This window comes from Olea europaea, chromosome 12 (assembly GCF_002742605.1).
Source record: "Olea europaea var. sylvestris chromosome 12, O_europaea_v1, whole genome shotgun sequence".
Classification (NCBI taxonomy): Eukaryota; Viridiplantae; Streptophyta; class Magnoliopsida; order Lamiales; family Oleaceae; genus Olea; species Olea europaea.
Window position 1 is genome coordinate 16,849,141 of NC_036248.1, and position 11,642 is coordinate 16,860,782.

The 11,642-nt window shown below is 35.3% G+C and overlaps 1 protein-coding gene across 2 annotated transcripts; it reads left to right on the forward strand.

Moving 5' to 3' along the window:
* Positions 1–9,207: 9,207 nt before the first annotated feature.
* LOC111405905 (elongation factor 1-alpha) lies at positions 9,208–11,635 on the forward strand. 2 transcript variants are annotated; one of them, XM_023035002.1, is made up of 3 exons: positions 9,208–9,346; positions 10,077–10,562; positions 10,676–11,635. In XM_023035002.1, exons 2-3 carry the CDS (start codon positions 10,101–10,103, stop codon positions 11,561–11,563), a joined length of 1,350 nt encoding a protein of 449 aa, XP_022890770.1. In that variant the 5' UTR covers positions 9,208–9,346; positions 10,077–10,100; the 3' UTR covers positions 11,564–11,635. The 2 variants fall into 2 exon arrangements, with proteins under 2 accessions (XP_022890770.1, XP_022890771.1); XM_023035003.1 differs by having other exon boundaries at positions 9,279–9,343; positions 10,075–10,562.
* The last annotated feature ends 7 nt before the right edge of the window (positions 11,636–11,642 follow it).

The window sequence follows — 11,642 nt, forward strand, 5'->3', positions numbered from 1 at the left end:
ACTATATTCTGGAGATAATCTTCTGTAAGATAAGTAGGTATAAATAGGATGATTTGTGCAAGATCTCACTCCTTTTCTTAAGGCAATGGGCCGATTATCAGGTGACTTATGAGGAGAAGAGTCCGAATGAGAGTTATCTTGTGATATTTCAGATGAACTTGGAGTTGGTTCAGACTCATGGAGTTGCTCAGGAAGTGCTCGTTGTGCCGTCTCCTTTTGGTGCCAATTTCCCTTGGAGTAAACACGAAGCTCACTAATTTTGGCAGAAGGGTCGGGAGGATTTTGAGGTAGAGTTTTGACAGGAGATTCAGGAGACTCGATGACAAGATTTGGAGATTCATCGACAATGGAAGGAACTTGAGATGGACTTTCGACAGGAGAAGGTTGTTGTTGGTTTTCAATGATATTCCAAAACTGATGTTCTTTTGATGTGCTCTCCCCCCGAACATTGGTTTTAGTGTAATAGGGTTGTTCCTCAAACAAAGCAACATCTATTGAGTTATAGAATCTTCTTGTGATAGGAGAGTAACATTTGTACCCTTTTTGACTTGGTGAGTACGCAAGGAAAATGCATTTGATTGCTTTGGGATCAAGTTTGTTCTTGTTATGAGGATATATATGAACAAAGGCTGAACATCCAAATATTTTTGGAGGAATGGTGGAGATTATGCGACTTTTTGGATATGTTTTAAGAAGAACTTGACTTGGAGTTTGGAATTTTAGGACACGAGATGACATTCTATTGATAAGATAGGCTGCCGTAAGGACAGCTTCTCCCCAGAAGTGTTTTGGGACATCAGTAGTGAACATCGACGACCTAGCAACTTCAAGGAGGTGCATATTCTTTCTTTCAGCAATCCCATTTGGTTCATGGGTATCAACACAAGAACTCTGGTGAATTATGCCCTGGCTATTCAAATAATTACTCAAAACAGATTTAAAATATTCTTTTGCATTATCTGTTTTGAAAATTTGGATTTGTGTTTTGAATTGATTTTGGATCATGACATTGAAATTTTTGAAAATTTGCCCTACTTCAAATTTTTCTTTCATGAGAAATATCCAAGTAATTCTTGTGTGATCATCAACAAAAGATACAAACCATCATGCCTCAGTGATATTTTTGATATTAGATGGTCCCCAGATATCACTATGAATCATTGAGAAAGGATGTGTTACTTTATATGGACGACTACGATAAGAATTACGAATATGTTTTGAAAACTGACACACTTCACACTGAAGATTCATTCCTCTTTTATTTTTGAATAATGAAGGAAACTGTTTTTCAAGATAAAAGAAATTAGGATGTCCTAGTCGATAGTGTAATAACATAATCTCACTATCCTTATTTGCGGAAAAACAACTTTTGTGAAACTGACTCAAAGAGACTGCTTTATGAGCTTGTTCCTCCAAAGGATGGTTGTCCTTGAGGAGATAGAGTCCTGAGTACACCTCAGCACTGCCAATCATCTTTCCCGAATCAGAGTCCTGAAATGCACAAAAATTTTGGAAAAATTGAGCAACACAATTCTTATCTCGGGTGAGTTTACTGATTGACAGTAGATTACAATTAAGTTTTGGTACAAGTAAGACAGAATGAAGTGACAAAGTCTCAGAAATTGTAACCGAACCATAGCCTTCTACTTTTGAAATAGACCCATCTGCAATCTTGACTGAGTGATTTTCTTTACAAGGTTTAAACTCAGTAAGTAGAGTCTTATCACCTGTCATGTGATCTGATGCTCCCGAGTCAATAATCCAAATATTGTTTCTTTCCCTGTAACCATTTAAGACTTTTGAGAAATTACCTTTCTGAGCCAGGGATCCGACAGCAACAGTGGAAGAGCCAATGGATTGGCTAATCATCTTCTGTAGAAGTTCAAGTTGCTCTTTGTTAAAGAGAATTGGTTCAGAAGTGCCATTTTCATTAGTTGAGGATGTGGACTTTCATGAGATAAGTGTGAGGGCTTCCAGTCGGCTGGTTTCCCATGGAGCTTCCAACATGCTTCTCTGGTATGCCTTGGTTTTCGACAATGATCACACCAGGGCCTCCCCTTTTTTATCCTGCTATTTGGGTTACTTGGTTGAGGGCTGCATATGGCTAGGGCTATTCCTTCCGTGGTGGGCTGATTGTTTGGAGTTCCCAACATCACCTTTTTTCGGCTTTCTTCTCACCTCCGAGAAGGCTTCTCTTAGACTTGGTAGAGGCTTTGTGCCCAAAATCCTTCCACGTACCTCATCCAAATCTTTGTTAAGTCCCATTAGAAACTTGAACACCCATTTTTTTCTCAATGATCCGCCTATACTGAATTCCATCATTTGGACTTTCCCAAGTGTGCTCGTCAAACATATCTAACTGCTGCCAATAACGAGTTATATTATTATAGTATTGGGTAACACAAGATTCGCCTTGTCGGAGATCATGAAGGATCGTCTCCACACCAAACAATTCGGCGGTATTTTCATTACTGGAGTAAGTTTCTTTTGCAGCATCCCAAATCTCCTTGGCAGTACCATATAGAAGGAAATTTTCCCCTATATCATTGATCATGGAATTGATCAACCAGGACATAATCATGCTGTCCTCGGCTTTCCATGATCTATATTTGGGGTCTTTCTCTCCTGGTGAGGCCGAGAGACCTGTGAAATGATCATCCTTGCCTTTTCCTCGAACAAACATGAGAACGGATTGAGACCACTGCAAGAAATTGTGCCCATTCAGCTTGTGACTTGTGTGGAATAACACTGCTGCTATCTCCACTGTTTCCAGTCACTGGAATTTCCTGATTGGACTTGGCACTGGAATTTCCTGATTGGACTTGGAGCTTTCTCGTTCGATTGTCATACCATATTTTGTCATAGAGAATGATCACGAGATGACAGTGATGAAAGAAGGAAAAAAAGATGAATAGAGCGAGGAAAAAATTGAGAGAATAGGCTGGAGAGGGATGATCAGTTCAGGGAATATGGCTATGATACCATAAAAATTTCTGAATTGAAGAATTGAATCTGCCACACTTTATTCTGATACAAAGAGGTCATTATATACAAGAGAGCTGAGTGATTTCTGCCCTTATTTCTAGCAACTCAACTAATTCTTAGGCTGTAATTAGCAAAGAAAATCAAGGTATATAATTCCTGATTTATTCAATGAACTAATTAAGAAAAAAACAAAATACGGAAAGATTGAATCTAGGAAAACAGTAGCTGTACAACAGCTATATTACTAGTGGATTTTCAACACTAAGTAAATAACTAGAAGCCTCAATTGAACAAGCTTAGGAAACAACGTATATTGGAAAGGGCTTGTTGAGAGGGGTATAGGCGCTGAAGCATAAATTCACAACCTTTGTTTGATTCTATGTTTGATTTGGTGCTACATCTATTGAAAGGTCAAATGAAAAGAAATATTTTGCAATCATATTAAGTAATGACAACTCTGGTTTACATCTCCTCTTCTTACATGTTCTATGATATGATCTTTTTTCTATTGAGAGAATTGAAAGAAGAGATAGGCTCATTCTAGGGAGCCTTGACCTCAATGTTAGGTTTTAGAGGAACCTAAGCCTCCAAAACAATATTTTTTGCAACAAAAATAGTTGCCCCCATTTTTCATCGATCATTTTACTTGAGTGCATTACAATTAAACCCAGAACCATGACCTCCACTATCTATCTTAAGGAATAGAATATCACTACAAATGGAGACTCGCATATGAGAAAATTATGTCTAACAACCCACTAACCCGCTGACAGTATTTGACTCATTCAAAAAACATAAAATAAATAAACTAAGAAATGAACAATAATTAACTAAATTATATCCTCCTCCCTCAAAAACACCCTTGTCCTCAAGGGTGAATTTGATAACGGCTTTACCTTTTTCCTTCACTTCCAATCTATGATTAATTATAAAGAAAACTTGATTATTTTTTATTTTTTATTATCATTATTATTATTTTTTAATATAAGCATCTTACTAGCTCCTTGAGACACCATCTCCAATAGTTGAAATTTGGCCATGGACGGTTCTTGAAATACAGATGGTTGCCCACCAATTTATCAACATATCCCATGTGAACTTGACACCTTCCTTGATTGAATACTCTTCAGCAGGGAATGCATTAGCCCTTCCCATGGTCATTACCAACTTCCCGTGTCAATTAATAGAATCCAACCCCCCACCCCATTGTGACCCGAAAGTTCTGATGTTTCTTTCACCATTTATTAACTAAAAGCAATCTCCTGTTATGTTGCTCAGTTAATTTTGCTTCACGAACCTGAGCTTTCGCTTCCACCCTTGAGGACAAGGGTGCTTTAAAAGGAGAGGGAATGTTACATCAATATCGTTATCAAAATTAACCCTTGATGACAAGGGTGCTTTTAACCGGAGAGAAATATTACCGTTTATTTTAGTTAACTATTATTTATTTCTTAGTTTTATTTTTATTCATGTTTCGAATTTGTCAATTAGTTGTTAGTTGGTTGTTTGACTTATAAGACCTTATTTTTCTGTTAAGTTATCCAATTGTGTTATCCTATTTATTGGAAGGGATAGTGGGAGTCCTTGAACAACTACTTTAGTTGTGGGTCTAATTTGTATTTGTATATAAACATAATTATCAATAAAAATGGTATCACTTTATTTTGTTCCAACCTTAGTGTTTGTCTTCAGGTTCCTTGAAAACCTAACTATGAAGATCTAGTCTCGCTCGAATGAGTCTACACCTTCTCTTTATTCTCGCAATAGAAACATGGTTGTGTCAAGTGGTATCAGAGCTGGCAACAAAGCAAGGAACAAATCCAAACATTAGAGCATCCATTAGAGTGCATGGAAAAAATGGTGAAGTATATATCGATATTGAGCAAAAGGAAATATTCAGCAAGATGAATGAGGCGTTAATTTGACTAATCCAAAAGTAAAACTAATACATAAAGCTACATATAAAATAAATAAACAAAAAATAATGGAACTTATCATTCTATTAGGATGTACAGTATGGTGTGGGATTTTTTTTAGCAAGAAGTGCCCTAATGAGATAAGTTGCAATTCTTAATTAATTCTCAATGGGTGTTCCCTCCACTTATTGGAATAAACCTTAATTCTTTGTTTTTATATATTTATTATAGTCCCACATCTAAATTAACATCCTCGTTTCTATTTTATGCATCTTAGGGACATTCTATACTTGAGCGCTTTAATAATTAGTTCCAGAAAGAATAGATGGTCTAGTCATCTGTTCTGCATATCTCGACTTCAAATTTAATAGGCATCTTCAAATTGCATAGAATCCTTGCAATACTTCTCCATTTCCTTTGACTCTATAATTTTGTACAATACATTCTTTAATCTTTATTTCTTAGTAATAACTGAATTCAATATCTAAAACATTCCATCTTTAGGACAATATGATCTTATATTGTGACTCCACTGTCGTTTATATTCTATTTTGCAATTTTTGGTTTTGTTATGTTAGGAAATTCGAAGTATAGATGGGACTAGTGTTTTAAAATAATAAGTTATAGTTGGTGAGATTCAGTGATATTTATTTGTTGTAAATTTCTCTCCCAATTTTCCAATTCTCCAATTGGTCTTCTCTCTATCTTTTTCCTGTTCTACATTATATGCGCTTTTTGGTCGTTGGCTTGGCTTAGAATTATTGAACTCTCTTATAAAATTACTTTCAAGCCGCAACCTATAGTAAAGTTTCATGGTTTTTTTTTTTTTTTTGGGAACTAACAAGTTCAATTGAAATGCGTAGTAAATAAATGTAACAAATAAGTTACATTGATATTTTTGTTGAATTGAAATCTTGAAAGTATTGTGGATATTTTGTTGCTAACCTGACTTTGAGGACTTCACCCGCCGAAGGGAATCTAGGGCAATGAACTTCTTAGCTTAGTAATATCATGATAATGATTGCAACTTCGAATTCACCTCAATTAAAAAATGGAAAAAAAATCTTGATTCAAATACCGAAGGAATGAAGAAGATTAGAGATACAATCAAATATACGTGACTAATCCCCCCGCCCCCTGCCTGTTTCTCTCTTTTTCCCTTTTTTTTTTTTTTTTTTAAGAATAAGGGAGGAAAGGGAAAGAATAGAAGTAGATCCAACATCTACGAGACTCGGGTTCAAGTTAGAATTAAATGAATAATGAATATTAATAATAAAAAGCGAGCAAAATGGTTGAAGCATGATGAAGCATTTCAACAATATGTTCAAAATGGTTAAAGTAACATCAGCGAGACTCAGGTTCATGTTGGGTATTTCATAATCCAAAGTAAGATGCTTGAATCTGAGTCTTTATATAATTATGAGGACATGAGATTTAAGAAAAAGCCTTGGTAGAAACCATTAATGGATGTAGGACTTTCTCACAAAGAAGTGTACAAGTATTTCATTCATGTTGGGCATTGTCTTTCATTCATGGTGTGCTTTATATAATTATGAGGACATTTAAGAACAAGCCGTGGTAGAAACTATTAATGGATGTAAGACTTTCTTTCAAAGAAGTGTACGAGTATTTAATTTCTCAAAATTTGGAGAGTTGAACCTACTGAGAATAAAATTATCTATTTAGCTATTTGTTTACTATGCTCTAAGCTTATAATGAACTGATCATATCGTGTTTGTCATGGATTTGGGTAAGTCCCAATAAATATTTGAGGCATCATATGCTTTCTATTTCTTACTGGGCATTGTCTTTTTGATAAGCTTACAAAATGCATTGTAATGGATATGTAGTTTATTCTGGAAGTTAAGAAAGTACTTCTCTTTTCTTAGCCTAGCTAAAAATGCTTGGCTTCCCTTTTGCTTCCCAAGCCAGGCCATCGAAATGAGCTTATGAAATTGGTCTTTTGAGTGTTAGCTCCAACAGCTACAGGAAGGACTCGAAGCTGTGACAAGAGCCCAACCCTCTTTGTGTTCTCTGTTGCCCCGAGTTTTTATTGATGTTGGGGAATGAGAGAGTGGATTTAGCGAGGAATTTCAGATGCAACCTTGGAATTTCCAAAATCTCGTTAAAGAAAATCCAAATGCAAGTTTGGAAATCAGAGATAGATGGAAATAGATTGACTATAGAATCTGAACAAATGATGTTGGCCATTACCCATCTAAAACTATGTCCTCCCCATGACTTACAGTATCGAAAATTGAGAAGAAAATCTTAATTATTGGAAACAAATAGGCCATTTTTGGACCTAAATTCTTGAAAAGCATGTACCAAAATTGTTTGCTTCTATTCCAAGTTTTTCATATTCTACTGGGATCTATGTTGTGCAAGTGGATGTGCTTTATGAGATGTACTGTGGTTTCTGACTCGGTTCTAGGCTTTAATAATGTTGATAAATAATTGTTTCCTTGTTAATTAAAGTTATCAGCTCTGGAATAAAGATGAGTTTGCTGCCATTAAGTTACGATATGTTTTTTGTCCTTTTCTTTTATTCTATCTTTTTTTCTTTTAAGTGAGGAATAATGGCTTGTGATAATTTTATTTAGACTAAGGCTCCGTTTGATTCGCCAAATTTTTCATGGAACTTGAAATTCGAATTTCAACTTCCACTTTTCGCCTGTTTGATTGACAAAATTTTTCAGGGAATTCATTTTCCATGTAATTCTAGGTACAACACCTTAAAACGTGATTTTCCACCTTTTATTTTTCTAGGGGGTTGGTGGTTTTTGGTTTTCCACCTTTTTTTTTTTTTAATTGTTGGCAATGAGAACAAATTCTAGGAACAATTGTAAAAGAGGATATACCTGAAATTGTCAATTTTCATGTAAAATAAAGCCAAACGAACACCAAAATATAAATGATATTTTGATCTTTTTTTTTGGGCAATGGAAACAAATTCTAGGAATAATAGTAGAAGTGGATATCCCTTAAATTGACAATTTTCATGTAAAATAAAGCCAAACGAACACCAAAAAACACTTTTACTTCAACATTTTTCACGTGGAAAATTATACCAATCAAACACAAAAATTTACAATTCCCAAAAAAACAATTTTTAGGTAATTCAATTCCTTGGAATTCATTTTCTTTCCACCCAAATTTCATCTTCGCAATCAAACATATCCTAAATTAAAAGATAATTTGTGGAAAAGAGAGCTTCAATGGACAAATTAGGTGGATGAAGTAGGCATTGCGAATCAATTAATAAAGGACTACATTTTTATGACATTAAAATAAGTATATGTTTCGACAGCATTCACCTCCCTTGCTGCCAAAATAATTAACCATTTTTTTTACTTTTAAGTAATAGAGAAACTGTGTTTTTTTCTTTTTCATTTGGAGAAATCGGTAAATTGCTTGCTGTCAAAATAATTAACAAAATATTCCATTGTAACGTAGAAGATGGACTACCGTCATGTATATCAAAATCGTTGAAAAGTGTAAAGCAAAATCAAATAAGAATCAGTTAAGTGATAACGGTGACATTATGAATAGAAGGTGCTATGAGTCATACCCTTAGCCAAATCCCTTTCCATTTTATTTTTGTATTTATAATTTATTTTTTGGGTACTAAATTGATTGACGATGACCTAACCTTCTAGGATAGCCTTTGCAAGCCTACGAGTACTTGTGTGCTGGTTTTGTAAATAAGTGGATGTGAACGTAGATCTATTGATAATTACATCGACTCTTTGTGATTTCTAGTTAGTACATTAATATTTCAAGTGTTTGAAATTTTTTTCAAACATCCCATATTTCAATTTATACTAAATTAACCAGTCGTACTTTTTTGTTCGTAGCAATAAAAATTGACGACGTAAAATATGCAAACTTAGGGCAATGGTGATAATTGATTTTTGAAAGAAGGTATATGATTTAGTTATGTCAAGATTATTCAAAGCATTTTAACTAGAAAATCATCGATGGTAAACATTTGTAAACTTCAGTTAAAATACGTAAGACAATTTTCTATATATTATATTCAATTAGTATAATTTTTTCAAACTCATTTTTAATCATATATTTTTTCAATATTTTATACGTAAATTCATATTTAATCCCTACTATTAACTACAAAATTTCAGAAAAATCACTTTTCACTTGATCTATTGCCGAAAAATTAATGTCAAACGGTCTACTTATTTTTACTAAAATAAAAGGTAGAAAAAGGGAAAAGACTGCTAATGTGGAACGCTGGGCATCTACTGGCCGTTAGATTATCTGAATCAACGGTCCAGGAAAAACCCTAATAATACATCAGTTCTGAACTTCATTTATAACCTCTCAATTGGACTTCCTATTTTTCTCATTCTCTCTCGTTCCTCGCATAAATCTCTGGAATCGGTGAGCGAGAGAGCTACCTGACTACCTGTAGTCTTCTTCCGAATGTTAGTACTAGTGTAATATATTTTTTATGTATAATTTTATATCTATGTATTGAATTGTACATTTTTGTTGATGGCTCTGTTTCGTGTTATGATATATATACATTTTTTAATTCATAGCCTTTATGCTAGATAAGCTTAATTTTGTATGTAATTTCAGTCACGATCAGCTGTTTCATCAAATATTATAACCGATTTTGTAATTGATACGTGTTTTACCTATAATTCTGAATTTGAAGTGTGTATATATACACTGAGTTATGTAATGTTAATGTAGATGGATGTCAAACACCTTAAAACTATAGACGCTTTAGAATTTAAATCTGTAGCATGCATAATTTTCCATTTTTCCATATATAAAGTCTAGTGTTATTAAGATTATTTCTAATGTTTATATAATTTGATTGTTGTTTTTTTTACATTCTTAAAGCATCTCTTTGAAGGTTGTTTCTAACGCATTCTAATGTTCATATGATTTGATTCATTATAGAGTTTAATTGTTACAGACTGTTCTTTTATCTTTTAGTTCATTATAGTTATTGTGTTATAGATTTCATTTTTTTTTCCCGTAAAAATGGTAAATAATCCTAAAATTTTGATATAATATTTATTGGATCCTGTTGGTTTTTACTTGAAGATATATTTATTTATTTTTGCAGACATGTTAATTTTGTTTTCTTCAGTGTATATTTTGCAAACATGTTGTACTGACAACGCCTTTTATTTTTTATAGCATCTTTGTTTTTAAAAGTTCAACATGGGTAAGGAGAAGATTCACATCAACATTGTGGTCATTGGCCATGTTGACTCTGGAAAGTCGACCACCACTGGTCACTTGATCTACAAGCTTGGTGGTATTGACAAGCGTGTCATTGAAAGATTCGAGAAGGAGGCTGCTGAGATGAACAAGAGGTCTTTCAAGTATGCCTGGGTGCTTGACAAGCTCAAAGCTGAACGTGAGCGTGGTATTACCATTGATATTGCCTTGTGGAAGTTTGAGACCACAAAATACTACTGCACTGTCATTGATGCTCCAGGACATCGGGACTTCATCAAGAATATGATTACTGGTACCTCACAGGCTGACTGTGCTGTCCTTATCATTGATTCCACAACTGGAGGTTTTGAAGCTGGTATTTCCAAGGATGGCCAGACCCGTGAGCATGCTTTGCTTGCCTTCACCCTCGGTGTCAAGCAAATGATTTGCTGTTGCAACAAGGTGAGCCACTTCAGCGGTTTAACTTTCTGTGTGCATATAATTGTTATCACATGAAGAGTTCTGTAATGTTTTTTATTGTATAAAAATGAGCCATACTTATTTGCATTATACAGATGGATGCGACCACACCAAAATACTCCAAGGCAAGGTATGACGAAATTATAAAAGAAGTCTCTTCCTATCTCAAGAAGGTGGGATACAACCCAGAGAAAATCCCATTTGTCCCCATCTCTGGTTTTGAAGGTGACAACATGATTGAAAGGTCCACCAACCTTGACTGGTACAAGGGCCCGACTCTCCTCGAGGCTCTTGATATGCTTCAGGAGCCCAAGAGGCCTTCCGACAAGCCCCTTCGTCTCCCGCTTCAGGATGTTTACAAGATTGGTGGCATTGGTACTGTTCCTGTGGGTCGAGTGGAGACAGGTGTTATCAAGCCTGGTATGGTTGTCACCTTTGGTCCATCTGGATTGACAACTGAAGTTAAGTCAGTTGAAATGCACCATGAAGCCCTCCAGGAGGCTCTCCCTGGTGACAATGTGGGGTTCAATGTCAAGAATGTTGCTGTCAAGGATCTCAAACGTGGTTATGTTGCCTCTAACTCCAAGGATGATCCTGCCAAGGGGGCTGCCAATTTCACCTCCCAGGTCATTATCATGAACCACCCTGGACAAATTGGAAACGGGTATGCCCCAGTTCTCGATTGCCACACCTCCCATATTGCTGTGAAGTTTGCAGAGCTTATCACCAAGATTGACAGACGATCTGGTAAGGAGCTCGAGAAGGAGCCCAAGTTCTTGAAGAATGGCGATGCTGGTTTTGTTAAGATGATTCCGACCAAGCCCATGGTGGTTGAGACTTTCTCCGAATACCCACCTCTTGGTCGTTTTGCCGTGAGGGACATGCGTCAAACTGTGGCTGTTGGTGTCATTAAGAGTGTAGATAAGAAGGATCCAAGTGGTGCTAAGGTCACTAAGGCCGCTGCAAAGAAAGGAGCCAAGTGAAGAAGATTGTGGACAGAAGGAATATTTTTTACTATTTGTATAAAAGTTTTTTTTTTTTTTTTTTTTTTTTTTTGGGGGG